The sequence below is a fragment of the Aspergillus glaucus genome (assembly GCF_001890805.1).
Source record: "Aspergillus glaucus CBS 516.65 unplaced genomic scaffold ASPGLscaffold_34, whole genome shotgun sequence".
Classification (NCBI taxonomy): Eukaryota; Fungi; Ascomycota; class Eurotiomycetes; order Eurotiales; family Aspergillaceae; genus Aspergillus; species Aspergillus glaucus.
This window is the reverse complement of record NW_019170486.1, coordinates 19,930-38,677: the sequence shown is the minus strand read 5'-3', so window position 1 is coordinate 38,677 and position 18,748 is coordinate 19,930. Positions and strand designations below refer to the sequence as shown.

The 18,748-nt window shown below is 49.7% G+C and overlaps 3 protein-coding genes across 3 annotated transcripts; 1 reads left to right on the top strand and 2 right to left on the bottom strand.

The window, feature by feature from the left end:
- Positions 1-130: 130 nt before the first annotated feature.
- On the top strand, positions 131-2,291 carry ASPGLDRAFT_1507462 (uncharacterized protein; the record flags this gene model as incomplete). Its single annotated transcript, XM_022542184.1, has 3 exons — positions 131-278; positions 327-1,164; positions 1,220-2,291. The coding sequence occupies 3 exons, from the start codon at positions 131-133 to the stop codon at positions 2,076-2,078; spliced, it is 1,845 nt and encodes a 614-aa protein (XP_022395841.1). The 3' UTR covers positions 2,079-2,291.
- ASPGLDRAFT_159478 (uncharacterized protein) lies at positions 1,635-5,777 on the bottom strand. The gene is given in 8 exon segments (XM_022542438.1): positions 1,635-3,901; positions 3,952-4,373; positions 4,488-4,614; positions 4,626-4,696; positions 4,739-4,925; positions 4,978-5,095; positions 5,148-5,493; positions 5,546-5,777. The coding sequence occupies 8 exon segments, from the start codon at positions 5,732-5,734 to the stop codon at positions 2,125-2,127; spliced, it is 3,237 nt and encodes a 1,078-aa protein (XP_022395840.1). The 5' UTR covers positions 5,735-5,777; the 3' UTR covers positions 1,635-2,124.
- Positions 5,778-8,296: 2,519 nt separating this feature from the next.
- On the bottom strand, positions 8,297-17,973 carry ASPGLDRAFT_40145 (membrane morphogenesis protein VPS13; the record flags this gene model as incomplete). Its single annotated transcript, XM_022545182.1, has 4 exons — positions 8,297-8,337; positions 8,392-8,808; positions 8,864-10,484; positions 10,546-17,973. 4 exons carry the CDS (start codon positions 17,971-17,973, stop codon positions 8,297-8,299), a joined length of 9,507 nt encoding a protein of 3,168 aa, XP_022395839.1.
- Between the last annotated feature and the right edge of the window lie 775 nt (positions 17,974-18,748).

Sequence of the window (18,748 nt, the reverse complement as noted above, 5' to 3'; positions counted from 1 at the left end):
GATGAAGGAACAGCTGCAGCTTGGAAAATTAATCCAATAGCGGTGAGTCGAGAAAAAAAAAACAGAATATATCACCCACACGGTCCTTTCAGACGCAGCTTCAACTTCAATTCAACAAAGTTGAGCAAAGATGGCACCGTCAATAAGCGACCTTCCTATATCACCAAATGGTCAAACACACCATGAAACAACCACAGATTGCATCGTTGATACCGAATTCTTAATCGTCGGCGCGGGACCTGCAGGCGCTGCACTGGCTTGTTTCCTCGGTTCATATGGTAAGTCGATATCCGAAACCTCACTTATCAATTGCTAAAAGCACACAGGTCTCAAAGGAATCATGATTAGTGCCGCCCCCGGCACAGCCAATACACCCCGAGCCCATATCACCAACATGGCAGCATTAGAATGTCTCCGTGATATTGGCCTCGACCAGGAAATCAACAAGGTCGCGTGCAGTGGTGATCAACATATGGTGCATACCAGGTGGTGTCATAGTATGGCTGGTGAAGAGTATGCAAGGATTCATTCTTGGGGTAATGATCCTAAGCGAAAGGGTGACTATGAAATGGCCAGTCCTTGTTCTCCGGTCGATCTTCCGCAGACACTATTGGAGCCCATTCTAGTTCGCCATGCAATCTGTAAAGGATTTACTACTCGATTTGATACCACGTTTTTCTCTTTTATCGAGGATGCTGGTGTTATTACAGCCAATCTCTGCGATAATCTCTCCAAGCACGAGTACCAAATCCGAACCAAGTATCTCTTCGGCGCAGACGGAGCCCGCAGCCAAGTCGTCAAGCAACTCAATCTTCCCCTGGCAGTGAAACCAGGTCAAGGCCTTGCAATCAATGTTCTCGTGCGTGCCGATCTGTCGCACCTCGTCGAGCATCGCAAGGGCAACCTGCACTGGGTTATGCAACCGGATCGCGAGCATCCGGAATTTGGCTGGATGGCGATCGTACGGATGGTCAAGCCTTGGAACGAGTGGATGTTTATTTTATTTCCGACGAAAGATTTTGATCCGCGAGCGAATCCGTCGAAGGAGGAGTATCTGCAGCGGGTAAGAGAGTTTATCGGGGATGAGACGCCAGCGGGGATTATTGATGTCTCAAAGTGGAATATCAATGAGACTGTGGCGGACGAGTACTCCCGGGGGAATATGTAAGTGCATCCACCTCCTATTATGGCACTAGTATATATTTACTAAATGGGACAGATTCTGCCTTGGTGACGCCGTCCATCGCCATCCACCACTGAATGGTCTAGGCTCAAATACCTGCATCCAAGATGCATTCAACCTCGCCTGGAAAATCGCCTACGTCCACCAGGGCCTTGCATCTCCATCCCTCCTATCAAGTTACTCAACGGAACGCCAACCAGTGGGCCACTCGATTATCACGCGCGCAAATCAGGCATTCCGCGACCACGCAAGCATCTGGAATGCATTGGGGATGTTAAACGAAGACCTCGAGAGCCGGAAAGCTATACTCGAGGAATTGTCTGCGGTGACTACAAACGGGCAGAAGTGGCGTCGCGCTCTACGGGAGGCTATTTCGCATACGTGCCATGAGTTTCATGGGTTGGGTGTTGAGATGAATCAACACTACTCTGGGTCGGGGATTTACGATGCGGACGAAAAAGAAATATATGCCCTTCATGGAAAAGCCGCTGAAGATCCGGTTTTGTACCACGAACCCAGTACATATCCAGGGAGTCGGCTGCCGCATGTTTGGCTCAATCGGGCTGTTCCGGGGAAACCGGTTTCTACAATTGACCTAGCGGGTCATGGGGCGTATACGCTTTTCACGGGTATTGGAGGTGATTCCTGGAAGGTAGCTGCTGAAGCTGTCTCTAAGGAATTGGGAGTTCCGCTAAAAGCGCACTCGATTGGGTTCCGGCAAGACTGGGAGGATATGTATTATGACTGGGAACGGGTAAGGGGCGTGGATGAGTCTGGAGTTGTTCTGGTAAGACCAGATCGATTTGTAGCTTGGAGAATGCTTGAAGTGCTGGAACGTGCAGAGATGTGTGGAAGGAAGTTGGGTGAGGTATTGAGATCGATTTTGGCTTATTGATCTTTAAATGTACAGATAAGAATGTCTAGAAAAGAACATCCGATAATTAATTTGGCAACTGTAAAAAACTCCAATCAATCTCCCCATCCATTGCTCTACTATTCTCGATCCATGGTCCTTGTGACTGCGTACTCCCAAAGAGAAACATTGGGTCAATTAGCGTGGCGGACGGGATCATCTGATCTGCGATGAAATGAGCGTCCACTGATGGTACAGATAACATATCAACCATCGATGCGTTTCGTATGTCTTCAGTCGGAATTCCAGCGTGCCAGTCGGTTTGGTAGAAGCTGCTGCTTGATGGTGGTGTTGGGATGACTGGTGTGGCTATGTCATTTGAAATCGTATTTGGTACGGATAGGGTTGGATCATAGTCAAGATCCGGCCTTTGAGACGAATGTTCCCAACCAGCCGGTGAGGATAATGCATGATTCCGTTCTGTTCTGCACTTCTTCTTGGACTGCTGCCACGCCTCCAGTTGGTCCTCGAGAGTTTCCAAATTCTGCTGGACAGCGGTATGCATATCCCAAAACCTCACACACCTCTTGTAAGTCAAGTGCAAAACCTCATATCGCGACTTGACAGCCGACTTAACTGCTCCCGGTCTGCACAGTTGACTACGCATCAAGTGCACAGCTGATGCCAGCCAGATAGTGTTCGAGAGGAAGGGATTGATGTACCGAATATGATCGTCGCAGCTGCGGTGGATGATGGTGAGCATGTCATCGGCGGCTTCAAAGTATTCATTAACGGCTAGACGTTCTGTCTTCCCCTTCGCATTTATGTGGGGGTTGTCATGATTAACATCAGATTCACGGGTAGGAAGCGCTACACGGAACCGGCCTTTGAAGACATCGTAGCGGTAGATCATGAGTCTTGCTAGTTGGATCATCATGTAGATATTGTATATAGAGCAATGTATTTGTCGCAAGGACAAGACCTCGCCAGGGATACGAGCATCAAAGCTCAGATGTTGCTGCTGGTATTTGAGGTGACTTGGAAGGGCTAGTTGGAAGCAGTGCACGGCGTTAGCAATGACCTCGAGTCGCTGGCGAGCCTCGTCCATCCTGTCCGAAGATGGGCCATTTCCGTTCGGAATACCTCTAGGGCTGGATATTCGCTGGGCCTCTTTCATCAGGGAGTTTATAACAATAAACCACGCTTTTGGTGACTGGTTTCCGCTGTTTACGAGCGCCTTCCACCGAAGAATCGGGTCTTGCTGGAGAAAGCAACTCCGCGTAGGCTTAGACTCGAACCAATGCTCGTCGTCAACCGGGAGCAAAGTCTCCAGCTGAGACCAGTCCACAGCTGTAGGTGTCCGTCGAATAGTTGTAGCGAAAACATCCATTTCCCAGATGGCCCACCAAGCACGGCGCTTCTCCTCGCCTTCACGCCATCGTTTGCTGTTCAGGGCATATTCCGCGCCACGAGCATCAACGAGATGCAGGTTCATTTCATATGCTAGCCGGACACATGTACCTAGCGTCCGCCATGCTCTTCCCAGAACACCCTGCGTCAATTGACCATGAGAGACAAGGATAAACGCCTGGAGCAGACACAATGGCGGAGTACGATCATCACACTCTTTCAATGCATCGTTGCTATAGTCCGATGCAAGATTCAGAAAATGTGCTGCTCGTCTATGCGTGTTTCCCTCGGTTTCCACACCATTTCCGGCTGACTGGAACCGCACAGAGAAGGCTATCATGGCCGCCAGCAAGGCAGTGACCTCTGTTGGAGACGCGGTACGACTTAACTTATCATAGAAGCTAGGTTGGTGAAATAGGTTTATAGCCACCATGTTGTCAAAATACGTCTCGATCCTGGTATTATTTAGTAACGTGAAGCTTTGCACGGTGATCTAACCACTCACAACTTCTCTACCTCTGACCATGTTAATTTTATAACAGAACAGGCTTTGTCCAAGGAAGCCCTTCGCTGAATATCCCCAGACAATTGTTGCTCAGGAATAGGCTCCTCTCTCGACCCCGGACTTTCATGCGATGGGTGCAGGATAAAAGCGAGGTCGGGTACTTTTCCCTTCACCGTCGCCGGGGCGTCGTGACTCTCGGTCAACAAAGACACCTCCCGCTCAGCAGCGGAATTTAAGCTGAGTGAATCCGGTGCAAGAGCTGTGGTCTCGTCTTCAGACTCGAGTCTGGGTCTTGTAGTATGTCTATCTTCCTCGCCATCGTCCTTATCGTTTTCATTCAAGGAACGCTTCCGTTGGCGCAGGGAGCCTATTTTCGGACCTGGCTTTAATGGTCCCGTAGGATATGAGCAATCTTGTGATGTCTTCTCGCATACCAGACAAGTAGGAAACCTCCGATCACTAGGACTGTTAGTGCTGCTTTCCTTTGTGGTGAGTGTCAACCAACCATTTCACTTTACGGCTACGACATGATCGACAGGAAATGGACGAACGACGAGTATCGTGCCATTGGACCATTTTGTAGCTCTGTTGTGATGAATGAAGATATTGAAAATATGGAAAGACAGATCGACAAGTATACAAGCAGATATCCCCGCATTTTCCCTGGGTCTCACATGATCCGCGCTGAAGTTTGTATTTTACCGTTTTTGGTATTTGTCCGAAGTCCATCCGAGGAGTTTACTATCTATGCATATTCATGCTATTTACAAAATTATTCATAGTAAACCTTGTTCACCAAGGTTCCAATGTTCTCAATCGCAACGCGCATGTCATCGCCGTCGTTCAATACAACCTTCGGATCACGCATAGCGCCAATTCCAGGACCGGTACCGGTCATAATCACCGTTCCTCTTTCCAGGGTCGTTCCTTGGGACAAGAACGAGATGGTCTTGGGGATATCGAAAATCATTTCACTGTTCCGCCATTAGTTCTCGATTGTATCTAATGATGGTGCATTGCACCTACCGAGTGTTCGAGTCTTGCACAACAGAGCCGTTGTGAATCGCCTTGATATCAAGGTTATGCGGGTCAATGGCCGACGGGGCCACCAGCACCGGGCCCAATGGGCAGGAACCATCAAAGCCTATATCATTCTTTCAGAAGTGTCCAAGGTCCTATCTTATTTGTCCACGTACCCTTCGAAAAACTCCATTGGCTGTTCTTAAACTGCTGCGCACGAGCACTAACATCGTTACTCGCAGTAAAACCCAGAACATGGTTCATGGCCTCGGACTCAGGAATGTCACGACCGGACTTGCCAATGATAAACGACAATTCCGCTTCGTAGTCACTGGTTCCGTCCTGGGCGATCTTGGGCACATTGATCTTGGCCGGGTAGGGACCATTCAGTGCAGTCCGGGGCTTGATGAAGAGAACGGGCACGTCCGGGATGGGCATGCTGGCTTCCCGGGCGTGGTCGCGGTAGTTAAGACCCATGCATCGGATGATGGGGACATTCTCTATCTCGATTGGGGACAGAAGCTGAACAAGTTGGTTAGTAAAGGCAACAAGTCCGGATGTTTTGTGGACCTACCTGAGCAACCTGTAGCTGCTTTTCTGTCACTGTACCATCAAAGATAGATCCGGTAACCAGTTTTGCCGTGACTTTCTCCTTGTTCAACAATGCAAGACCAACATCTTGGTTGGCGTCTACCTCGCCCAGGTGAACCTGGCCATCTTCTTCGGCAATGAACCGGATCAGCCGCGTCCAATTGGGTGCCATTTTGTATTCGATCGTGAGTTTGAGTAGAATTCCAAGCAAGAGCTGCTATAATTGCTATGTGTGTGTTTTATAGTACCCCTCATAACAATGCCCCGCAGAGAATCTGACTAATTCGTATCAATTTCGGGGTAACTGTCGGACTAATTCCGCCATGGTTCCACGGTGCGACATCATTTCTTATCATTAGGTCTACAGAAGCAAGTCAGCGGCAAACAGCAAATTAATTCATTGCTAAAACTCCCAAAACTGGTCGTAGTAGCGCATAATGGTTGTGGTTGAAAATTGAATATGTGAGGGTGTGGACGGTGAAGTAAATATATATCCATCGATCAGCCTTCACTACAATCAGTGAATGGAAATTAACACCTACTTTCTTTTCAAGCGTGGGACTAAATATCTCAGAGAAGAGCCACGCCACTATCACTGGTGACTCTCGAACGACATTTTCTACATGGACTCATTCCCACCCGAGGACCATTTGGCTCCTACGCCCTATTATAGTGGCTAATAGTCAGACGCAACCTTTCTTAATGAGATAGGAGTGGATATGAATGAATGGACTGTCAGCTAATAGACAACCCAATTACATACAACACCGAGAAGAGAAGAAGATATTTGGTAACCGGTTGGACAAAAAGAGGCACCCAGAGAGATACTAAAGTGGCTCTTCCCGTCGAGCTTGCCCTTCACGGAGATATATAGGAGATATATATCACAAGTGTTGCGATTTTATGCCGACTTAATTCGCTTTAGCACACGATACCAAATATTGTGTGAGAATGTTGGCAGATGACATACAAGAGCGTGAGTTCAGCGCCCTCTTTTCCTTCTTCATCTACAGGGGTATAGAGATGCTAACACACAGCAGGACCGGCTACGTGGACGATTTCGCTGTAATCTCACTTGCCATTGGGATAGACATATACCGGCAACTGTCAGGGAGGATGCTCCTATTCTCGAGACAATCTGCGCAGCCTTCTATTATAGATACGGTGAGAACGGGATCCACTAGGAACACCCAGTAATCCGTGGTTGCCGAGAACTCCAGTTATGTTCAACTCGCAAACGTCTAAAATGAGAAAGCTCACTGTCAGTTGACTGGCCTAAGTGGTCTACAGAACTATACAACTTGAATGCTGGGCTCCAGAATTCAATTACAGACTACTGGTAAGTTATCATACTTCTACTTTTGTCCTCTGAAACCGCTAAAAAAAAAAGTACAGATGCCTTTGTTTGTTGTACGAAGTCGTCAATGAAATTTTCGATGCTAAAGGCTCTTTCCAGCAGCCCATTCCTTTTCCATCCCGGTGATTGATGGAAGACAGCTTCCTTCACCACCACGGCCATGAGCACAATGACAACTGCACCAGTAACGCGGATGTCATCGCACTCCTCGACGCACTCCAGATCTCACTTTGCGTATGGTACGAGCCGTTTCGGGGCTGTTCCTTGGAGACAACCACCCCTATCAAAAGCGTCTGTGACTCATGCATGTTTATCGGCTCATACAGTTTCTTCCAGAAGACTGCATACACTACGGGAAAGTTTCTTAAGGAACATGTTCCACAAATATCACAAATGCCACGAACGTGGAAGAGGTTACTGTTTCCCTGAAGGCTCAATATCCTAGAGCATTCACATTCATTATTCCGTCCAACAATTGTTGGTGCGTCAGTGGCGCGTTTGACGATATTCGATCCTCTGCGTGTCATAGTAATCATGCTTGGGATGGTCTTTCAAATCTGCGCTGCTATTGTACATCAAAAATGATGTGATAACTAGTCAACCAGGATGCATTATTGACAGACCCACCAGAAAGAACAAACGCAGACAAAGATCGATCTCCAGGAGTCTCACACAACCAAGAGAACTGTCGATCCGCCTTCGACGTTCTCACCTAGCTGGCCAATCTGATTGGAATCGGTCAGGCTAAAGCAAACAAAGAGCCAAACCGGGTGGTCCTCATGTGTTTGGCATTTATGGCCTGTCGGGATTAATCTCAGCGAGACTCGTTATTTCTGGTTCTCATCATCAAGCAACATTTACAAGACGATCTGACCTGGAATAGACCTGAAGTATTATGAACGGCGAAGCCAGACTCGAGGGCCTAAATAATACTCGCACCGCCAACTACTGTTAATAATTTGCGGCAGCAGAGATTCGCCGTTGATAGAGACATGTCACACTTGGCCATTAAGATATATACTCGCAGGAACAACCCCGTTTCGAGGCAGTGGGCAGCAAAAGTATCATGGCTGCTTGAATATACGTTCACGAACCTCAAGTACAAGAAGATACATGAGAGAAAGCATCGCAGCAATGATGGTAGTGATTAGAACGAATGCAGTATTATGTACAAACAAACAACAAAGCTCAATAACATAAAGCTGCTCCATCTATGTACTCGAATCGTTTGGTCGTATGCTCGACAAGCCATAAACCAATGCCTTCTTTTTTATGTTTGCTTTTCATCAACTTCAGTGCTATACCCCCCGAATCATGACTTGTCCTTCATTTTTCAGCGTAACATCATTAAAGGAAGATGAGAGCATTGTATACAGCTCAACCCCTCGTGTTGTATCGTTCATTGAACGCATTCACCGCTGCGAGAGCATTAGCTTCGAATCCTAAGAACTATAATGGCAATCAAAACTCACCAATTCCAATCTGCCTATACAACCAATTCCTCGAACTCTCATCCTGCACCGGAATGAACGGGCCATTGGCACCTCCCTTAAGTGTGATACTCATTCCAGTCCGCTCCTTCGAGATTGTTTGAATGTCCGTCAATCGAATATCCCATTCGCTCCGGAGTCGCTTGGTGCGGACGAGCATGATCCGGTCATAGGTCAACATGACCAGTATATCTCTACCCGGAAGCTCCAGATGCGCGATGTAGTCCTGGTTGAAATATTTGCCGTCATCGGTGGTCTTGAGCCAGAACTGACCCAGTGCTTCGCGCTGAGAGTATGGTCGTACAATGCCCTCTGTTCCGATGAAACGGGTCAGACGAACACGGTCCAGACCTTCCGCGTCAAACACGGTAGTTGTGTTCCGAACACCCTCAGCAAGGTCTATCACATAGTTAGCATTCAAGGTACTTCCCGCGTATTTGTTGATGTCACATACTTGAGGCAAGATCAAAAGCACCAATGGCAGGCTTAGTAGCCAAACCAAGCACACCCTTTCCAACACCCTTGAAGAATCCCTGCAGTCCTTCCTTCTCAGCACCTTGGAGCGGATGACGCGCAAGTCCTCCGATACCACTCGCCAAACTGTTGGCAAACGCATTTCCACCAGCAGTGATACCGTACAGCGCATGCTTCGGGCGATTTCGAGATTTCGACATCCGACGCTGGTCTTGGAATTCCTTGTCCAAAGTGGCAGCCGCAAGACCCTTGGACATACTTCCAGTGAACTTGGCCATACTATCGGAGAAACCAAAAACGGATTTCTTGACAAAGCTCGTGGCTCCCTTGGCAATTCCGTAACCCAGTTCCTGAGGCCTGTCCGTCATGACGAGACCCTGGTATGGCTCGTAGAAGATAGCAGCAACACCAGAGCTGACGTTGTTGAACAGACCAACGGGGTTTCCGAGGAAATCTGCAGACCCAAGAACAATATGAACTTGACGAAGGAACTCCTGGGCGTAGTGCCTCTGGATATTGCTGGCAAGGACACCAAAAGAAACACGGGCATTCTCCAGCATCAAAGCGTTCAGTCGAACAGGAGCGTCATTGATGTTACCAATAGACATGGTCATGACGTTGACAAAGAACATCAACGGGTTGGATGGCTGCATCGTATCTTCGACGTTCACGCGCTCAGTACGCATAAACGAGATATCCAGTTGCATGGGCTGCAGGTGCAGAAGCTCGAAGTACACATCCTGTTCAGCACCTTCATGCCGCGGTTCCGGAATTCGGAGATCTTCGTCGCAAAGCGCTCCTTCTTGTTCTTCGGACCAGGAAGCACCCGGCACCTTGATGAAGTCAAGCAGAGCCAGAACAAAGTCCTCGTCAAGTTCAAGCGTCATTTGCTGCAGGAGCACCGTGGCATACTTAATGTACAGAACACCATAAGAGTCATCCTTCACGCGCGTAACCATGGCGTGGAAGATCGGGTGGGCTTCCATCTCCTTTCCAGTCTTGGGAACAACACTGGGATACAGCAGAATGGGGAAGATACCTCCATAAAGTTGGTTGTCGATCTGAATCCACTTGATCGTAGTGTTCAGCGTCTGGTACACCCTCGACTCTCTGTACTTGATGTCGATCTCGCGGAAGGTGAGGTAGAGGAGCTCCTTCAGATTCTGGTTGACCAAAGAGATACCAATACCGCCAAGGCGAAGCTGAGCCTTGAAGTTGACATCCGAGTTTAACTCCTTGACCTCGAAACCAGCGCTCAAGCTCGCTTGAGAGGACTGTCCCCTCTGCTGCCTGTACATACTCTTCGACTGCTTGAAGTTCGACAAAACAAGCGTCTGCGTCGGGCCGTTGGCAACAATGTTGATGTCGATGATCCTCTGGGGTTCGCCGTGTTGCGTTGGGGGTATCCTCATGGGGATCAAGTTTCCGATTTCGGCGAGCTTGATGTGCCGTTCCTTGCCGTTACTTGTCACCACAAGGGACTTGTTCTTCGTGGCCGGGTAGTCCCAAGCATAAGGCATAATGCTCCGAGGCGGGAGGCGATACCGGATCGGCCGCCAACCACTTGTCCGGTCATCCTCGTCATCTTCAACATTTGGATTCTGTAAAGAAATACCAGTCAGCATATATTATAGAAATCATAGACAGTGGGTGAGGTCATACGGCTTGGTAGAAGATGAATTCCAAATCACTCTCATTCCGCATAGAGAACGGCCAGTTGCGAGTCTCAATGTTGAAGTGCAAGAAGAGCGTGGCACCCTCCAGGATGATATCAACCTTGATTAATCTCTGTCGCTGGTTCTCCTTGGCCAATTTCACATGTACAGTTCCGACATCCGCGATGTTAAACGGCGACGACCACTGGTTGTTCACGCCAGGGAAGCACAGACAAAGCTGTTTCTCCGCAACCTGGCGCAGGAAGTGAAGAGGGAGAAGCTCGCCACTCTGTATGGTCAAAACGTTGGGCGAGCCAGGCTCACGAACCATAATGTCCTCGCTTAGCTTGTTTTTCATGATGAAACGAGGTGAAATGGTGACGACCTTGGTCATCTTGTATTTGCCTTCGCCTTCAGCGACAGACACACCCGAGTGGAACTCTGAGCGACCAGCCCGGTCCGGTAACATCACTTCGAAAGTGCTTCCAATAGCTTCGAAACTTTGGGGCTTGCACCAGGCGGATTCGCCGATCTTGATCATCGACCGGTTCTTCTGGTCATCAGTCGGGTAAGAGTACATGTACGGAAGCGTACGGCCGCCATGTCTCGCGTCAGCCCTCAAGCCCTGTCCAGCTGCTGACCGTGCTGACTGCATGAACGCCTTGCTCTGGATCTCCATGGGAAGACCAGTCTTGTTCAGGATCAGGTATGGACTGTAGATCGAAACCTTGAAGGCACCTCCGCTATCCGGCACGTTGAAGTAGTGAAGTTTCAACATCAGCTGGATGCCTCGGTCGTCTTTCAGTGGTAGCGTGTGCTCTCTCCGGAAGTCCTGGGCATTTCCGTTAATAATGGCGAATTCACTTTGCTTGAAGACAGTGTCCTGGAGGTCAATGCTGAGCAGCAGCAGATGGGAAAGCTCGACAACATGGACTGGGCTAACGCCACCCTTGCGCAAAAAGTTCGTCCAGTCTTTCTTGGTGTCCTTGTCATAGATGCGATACTTGAAGTCGTATGGGAGCAAGTTCTGGATCTCAATGGGAGCAAAGATCCTAACCCGCATGTAAGGATAGGCGCTTGTCAAAGAGTCCTTCGAATCGAAAGCGGCGTGCATCTGGAAATAGAATGGAGGAGACTGTTGTCCATTTTCGCTGAGACACTTGATTGTCCGCGTCGGCCGTTTCAAGAGATCCTTCCAGTACAGCTGCTCATTTGACCAGTCATATCCGAAACCTTGGTCGGGACGAACCACGACGGAATGCATATATGCTGCTCCAACAGGCGCAGGGCGAGCGTCTCCAGGAAGAATCTTCTCGATCTTTAGCAGGTGGCCGTCGTTCGGGTTGTAGATGCCCAACTCGACAGGGATCTGCGTGTTGTTCTCTATAAGAAGCGGCGAGCGGAAAGTGATGTACTTGACATTGTCGGCACCCAGTTTGACTTCAACGAGAAGTCTATGGAGGATATTATCTTTCTTGGGCTTCAAGCTGTACAGAATTTCGCCTTCACGCACGACAGGGATGCGACCCACGCTCTCGAAGCCACTGCCCTCGAGCTTGACGCCCACAAGACCGGCATGACCTTCAGGAGCCAAGGTCTCACGAACCGCGGTCGAGTCTTCGAATCGCCAAGGGTATTCCTCGCCATCGACAAGCTTAGCCGCTGGTCCATCTTCGTCAGCGCTGACATCAGCCCAAACGCGGAGATCGAAACCAGTGTAGTTGCGGATTCGGTACGGTGCGTCAGCTCCTCTCGGTTTCGACAGAACATCCTCATCAGTGTTAAGCATCTGGAACGACTTGGACGCCAAAGCGATTGTAGCAGAAGTAATGGTAAGTTCCATCGTCTTGTGAGAGTAAACGTCGAGGGAGAGAACTTCGGGCTCTACTTCTCTCGCCATGTGGAAGCCCAACTGCCATGGCTCAAAGAGAGGCTCCCATGCCGACTTGGAGAAATTGTAGATGTTAACAAAGGTGTCGAAGCTTGTGTCGGCATTCAACGCGGATGACCAGTCACGAATGTCAATAGAGAACTTCTTGACACTCCAGTCGAGCAACGGCAGATCGTGCAAGTCACCAATAAGAATGACTCTAACACCATCAATCTGCGCCTTCAACTCTTCTCGCTTCAGAATAGCGGAGCGTTGCGGGACAATTCTGCGATCTGACGACGAGTAACCGGGTTCACTGCCCTCTCGCCGTGTCCTGGTGGTAGCGGTAGAAGCTGACTTGCCAGCCGATCTCCTTCTTGGCCTGCCGCCTTTGCTGTCCAAGATCTTCTTCGTTTGGTTGCCTTCAACCTCCTGCGAAGGTTTGGCGGTCATCTCAGAAGCCTTGTTCACAATCTGAGTGGCCATCAGAATATCACGGAGCGAGAGACGGAGAACCAAGGGCTCAAGGTGGACATCAATGGAAGTAAGAGACGAGCCTCGCTCCTGAGCACGACTATCCATAGACAACTCAAGTGTGAAATCGTCCAGAATCCGAAGCCTGCTCGTTTCAAACTTGTCCATACGGCAGAGGAACATCCCAACCTTGGTGATTTGCAATGTAGAGACGTTCTGGTGCGAAAAGAGCACTTGCTTTGTGCCGAGGACAATAGCTTCGGTATGGTTGATGGCAGGGTTTGCAAGCATGATCACCTGAGCATCAACGAGGTTCACTCTGAACGAGACGGTCGTCTGCCCGGCCGGGGCTGGTGGATTGTTGTTTCCACTCGATGACACAATGGCGGATCTGTCGTTGTATGCGCTGTCACCGACGCTGGATCGGGGAGTTGACTCGTCTGGGGACTCTTCACCATCCTCTTCCACAACAGGCTGTTCAGTCGCAAATGCTGAATTGGCGAAGGACTGCAGCGCAAAAAGATAGTCGAGAGCAAGAATTATACGAGGGCTATCGATCGTCAACATTGCGATGACATGCTTGTCCGGCCCTGGAGACATGGAGAGGCTCGCCATGAATTGCTGTTGGACGTCATTGTTGATCAATGACATGATCTTCCTGAACTTGTTCGAGTCGTTGTTGCGGTTATCGCGAATCGAAAGGGAGTGAATCAGGAGTTCGGATTCCAATGATCCATCATTCAGCATCCGTAGCTGAACTCGAGTATCATTAAGAGCGAATTTCGACAAGCTGGAATCCTCTAAGCTCCCGATCGGCTCGTCGTCCTTCCCAAGGATGAGTTCCAAGCCAACACTGTCCACCTTGAAGACCATGTCGAGTCGCACCCATGTTTCCGAGCTGGGCTCGCTCTGCTTTCCCGTATCTTCAGAACTCTTGACGTTCTGCAAAGCCTTTGAAGTCTCTTCCTTCTTCACCGACGAAGGAAGAGCCTCCATCGCCTCAAGCTCTTGCTGTTCGACGTCCGTCGCGAAGGCAGCAGGGACCGTTTTCGAAAGTTCCATCAGGAATTTGAACTGATTTTGCGAGATGCGCAGATTGATGGGAGACATAGTACCCTCAATTTCCATATCCGGGCGGGGGTTGTCCGGCTGATGCTCGAGATAGCATATGCTAAAGTCGAGATTCACCTTCTGGATCATCTCAAGCTCTTCCACTGCTCCGTCGTCGAAGTTGAATTTGGAAGTCAGGCGGATATTGCGGATGCCACTGGAGATCACGTTGACAGCAGGGCTATCTTCCTTTTCGTCATCTAGAGGAATAAAGGTGTTCTTGGCGTAGATTTCTCCAAGATGCGCAGTGATCGTATCCTGCGGACGGTTCTCTTTCACCATGGCTCTTGGGAAGACCACAATCGGAGTCTTCACCACGACGTCGAATCTCATACGCGAGGCATTCTGCTGCATTTGGTTGGCTTGGTTGGCCGCAGCCTGACGAGCGGCATTAAAGATAGCCTGCATCTTGCCAAACTTGACCAAAAAGTTGATGATCTTGCGGTATGGATCCTCCAGGAAATTGATCTTGATCGAACCAGACCGCAGGAATACTTCCGAATCATAACCAGGGTAGTCCGCACCCTCGGGGTCGAAAGTCTCGTATTTGAAATCCGCAAAGTTTTCGCCCTCGATAGTCAAAAGCCTCCGGATGTCAGAATCCTCCGGGGCTCCTGTGTTCATATCATCTACCAGGGTCAAGCTTCCAATGCGGGACTGGATGAGCATCGCACGGCCCACGAGGAAGACTCCAACATCAGCAGTATTCAGACTCAAAGTAGCAAGCCTGACACCATCGTTGTTGAGGATAAGAGCGACACTCTTCAAGTCTGCCTTGATGCGAATCTTCCCAGCTTGTTGTCGCTTCTGAGCGACTTCGGCATCACTTTGTACCGCTCGGTCCTTCTGCGTATCTTGATTACTGGGTTGTTCGGGATTTGTAAAAGTGAGCAGGACAAAGTCAAGAAGAGTCAGGAGCGTTCTCCTAGTGACCACGAGGTTTATAGTGGAGACGGACATGTCCAGGTTCATCGCTACGCCTTCGTACGTTGATTCAAATTCGGGGGATTCCGGCTTGACACGGACAAATTTCAACTGGAAGAGATCTTTGTCCTCATCTGCATTGAAGCCCTTGGAGGAGATGATCCTTTTGAACTCTGGAACGTTTTGTTCGATGTGGTCATCGACACTAAGGGACTTCAGAATTACTTCCGCAACCATATCATACGGACGCATGTAGAAGTCCAATTCAAACCCTTCAGCGACCAGTTCGATTAGAAGACGGTCACGTTGTGAGTCGTGTGCATCTGATCGGAACATGGAGCCACGAAGACGACCAACGGTGAACTTCAATTCAAAGTCACGGCGATGGATGTTGGAAGGCCTGTCCAAGCCCTTACTGGGCTTCTTCTCCTCTTTGGACTCGGCATCAGAATCCTCGTCTACAACCGGCAGCTGCCGGTTGGATGCTTGGAGAGAGGACGATCGTGCTCGGTTGCCAGACAAAGGTTTCTCCTCCTTTTTCTTTTGCTTGGACGCATCACTTTGTTCGTCCTCGTCGAAGCGTGGGATGGCAATATCAATCAGTTTCATCAGGCTCTTGTACTTGGCGTCAGAGATAGATGCGTGCAATTCCGGAAGGTGTCCAGAAATTCGAGTTCTGGTCAGTTCGGTGACCTTGGGCACGATACACAGTTCGATAACGAAATCAACGTTTATCCGATCAATGATGTGCAGGTTCATGGAAGTGTCGCCGGAATCGAGCTGCGACTTCGTAGCGTCGATGCCAGGGCCAATCAAGACCTGAGTCGAATCGAGCTTGAGCAAGAACCTGTCGTATAGCAAATGTTCGAGCTCTTTGTAGTCTCCCTCATCATATTGACGCTTCTGTTTGGCTTGGAGATCTCGCATTGTTTCCCGATCTACCAGCTCGCTGTTGACACTGATATGACCGGCATCGAGGATCAAGCAAAGAGAACTCTCCTGGGTGATGCTTTCCGGGACAATAATCAGAGGTGCGTTGATATCAAAATGGACGTCAACCTTCTTATGCTCCTCCAAAGCAAACTCAAGTCCAGCTCGAGTTTGCTGCCGGATTTCTTGCACTGTGGCTCCTGCGCTGTCCAAAATAGCTCCAATCGATTCCATGTGACGTTCGGGGGGTTCGAAGAATTTGACAACCTCAACAAGAAATGTGGGGTTATAGATGACCTCTATACTCCTTAGCTTGACCTTCACTATGGAATCGGCGTCGCTCTCAAGAGGGTTCTTCTCAAGCTGGAAGCGGAACAGGCTTTCTTCGTCTTCAGTGCCATCTGCGCTCTCCTCAGAGGCCAGTTCATCGTTATCGGTGATACGCGGTCCACTGTTCGATTCTGGGACGGAGTCTTTGACCTTGACAATCTGGGGGTAAAGACTGCCTTCGGTTGTTCCGTCATATACCCTCAGGCCTCCCAGTCCGACATCCACGAAGAACGAGTCAGGACGTTGTAGAGCGTTGGCCCGGAATTCATCAAACACCAACTTCATAATTTCATTTGCCTTTCCATGAGGGTCACGTTTCAACGTGAAACTTCCTGCCCTCAGGCCCGAATGGACTTGGAACTTGACCCATTCCCTTGGCACGTCCACGCTCTCGGCAATGGCTTTTTTCTCGTCCCAGTCGATGGCGTTGTAAAGCTCCTGTCGCTGCTCCTCTGTCATGGAGGCATCCTCTGATTCCTCTTGCTTCGTACCCCAGAACCACTCACCCCACGTTTGCTGTTGAGCAGGCTTCTTGACACCAACGTTCTCCTTTCGCAGTTGGTTTCTTGCCAATGATCGCCAGAACCGAAGGTCTTCGTAGCTGTACTTCGATTCCAGACGATCTAACTCTGTGGATTCATCTAGAGATAGAGGTTCATCGCGCTTTTTCTTCTTGAACACCTGAATATAGGATATTCTGTCGTCCCTCCGTTCTTTTATGTAGTCCCAAGACCATCTCCGATTTCGCTCGTGAATCTTGCTTAGCACAGCATTGCCAGCAAATTTCAGCCAGGCTCGAGGGTCCTCCTTTGGACGGCACTTGGGCTGGTACTTCTTGTATTCTTGGTGGCGAATGTAGTAATGGAAGAGGTCCACAAGCATCAGTGCATCTCGGTACTGGTGATCGTCCAAGACGAAACCAAGCTCATCGAATAGAAGTCGGGTCTTGATTGCGGGTCTGTCGTGTTTTCCAGATTTGTCCAATTCCAACCCAGCGCGTCCGCTGACCGGACGAAGCATGAATTGGTTGGCCTCGTCATTGTCAATGGCATCCTTGAGCTTTTGCATCAGCTCCGCATGACTCGATCCCTGCGCTTCAGCGCCGACATCAGAGCCTCGGCCAGTGCCTAGGAGCTCTGAGTCAGTGTTCCAGTAGACTGACAAGGCACCCAAGACAGCTAGCTTATGGGTGGTGCTAGATGTCGACTGGATGAAGGTGGGGTTCCATTCCGCGTCCGTGCTGACCGCGCTGAGTTCCTTTAGGGTTATTCCGACGGAAAACGGGTGACCGGGGGAAGCAACCGAGTCTTCGTAGCGGAAATGGACGTTCTTGATCGAGATCTGCAGGTTGTCGACAACAGCTGTGATCATACTCTGGGTGAAGCTCTGGTTCCGGCGCTGTTCTTCCTGACTCATTCCTTCAGAGTTCCGTTCTTTGATAATCTCCGCACTCTCGATCTTCTCCATCTTGAGAGCATGTGCCCTCCGTTCCTCTTCCTCAGCATCGTAGTCGGCATCTTCCTTGGGGGCGGCGAGGAGAAACACGTCTTCGATATCGACTCTAACCGGTTTCCCTCTCAAATTCGACCAGGGGATCGACAGTGTGAGTTCGCCCAGGTGACCTTCGACGACGTTCAGAGGCAGGTGTAATTGATCGAGGGCCTCGCGGCGTAGTTCCAGATTCCGCAGTTTGACATCGCCAGACCAGATACCAATGTTAAGCTGCTTAGCGTCGAAGTTCTTGACATAGATGCCCAGGAAGCGGTTGAGCAGATTGGCAACTAAACCCTCTAACATGGTGTCGAGATGCGGCCGTGACCCAGGTCCGAGGGAGGTTTATCGACAAAAGCGGGGTTATTTGATGAGCGGTGGTGCCTGTCTGTCTATGAGAGCAGTCGTCAGTATCAGGTTGAGAAAATGAAGTTGGGATGAAAAGGCGGACGTTACTCACCTCGCGGGGCCACGCGAGCTCTAGACACACTCGCAGGTCGGGGAAACAATAGCCATGCAGAAAATTGACCACACGTCAGCTATGCAGATTGTCAGCACCCAAATAAACGAGTTGAAATGTCTGGTGGTTGAAATAAGAAAAAAATAACGATGTCAAACAGATGACCGGGGAAGGACGAAAATGGTATCTGATAGATAACGAGACCAAAACGGAAGCAACAGAAAGAGGTTGGGTACCAAGACTGAGGCGGCTTACCCAATTGCGTAATGTGTCTCCCGGCAACCCTCCAATTGGATGATTTGAGAGTCGAAAGGCTGTTGTTGGCGGCTTGCCTAAGGTTTGTCCAACAAAAGCAACCGGACGAGATAATCGGAGGGAAAGAGGAGGTACGAGAGACACCGAAAGAGGGAGGGCGGCAGGAAGTGACGTCGGTCCCCTGGGGTTTCGTCCAAAATGGGAATAGCGTTTGCTTGTAGGGTACCAACCCTGATTCAGGGTCTTGGCTCTGTTGCCTGATGCGGTGCTGTTAATGCCTGAGGCTTGGATCTAGCACGTGTGAGCAGCTGCATAGTTGGTGTTTGCAGTATGCCCGAGCCAGCAGATGACCGCACCTCAGCAAGT

Coding starts and splice junctions, on each gene's coding strand:
- ASPGLDRAFT_159478 (XM_022542438.1), bottom strand. CDS start 5,734: ATGGCACCCAATTGGACGCGGCTGATCCGGTTCATTGCCGAAGAAGAT. Junction 5,096..5,147: donor CCAATGGAGTTTTTCGAAGG/GTACGTGGACAA, acceptor AGAATGATATAG/GCTTTGATGGTTCCTGCCCA. Junction 4,697..4,738: donor TTGGAACCTTGGTGAACAAG/GTTTACTATGAA, acceptor GAATATGCATAG/ATAGTAAACTCCTCGGATGG.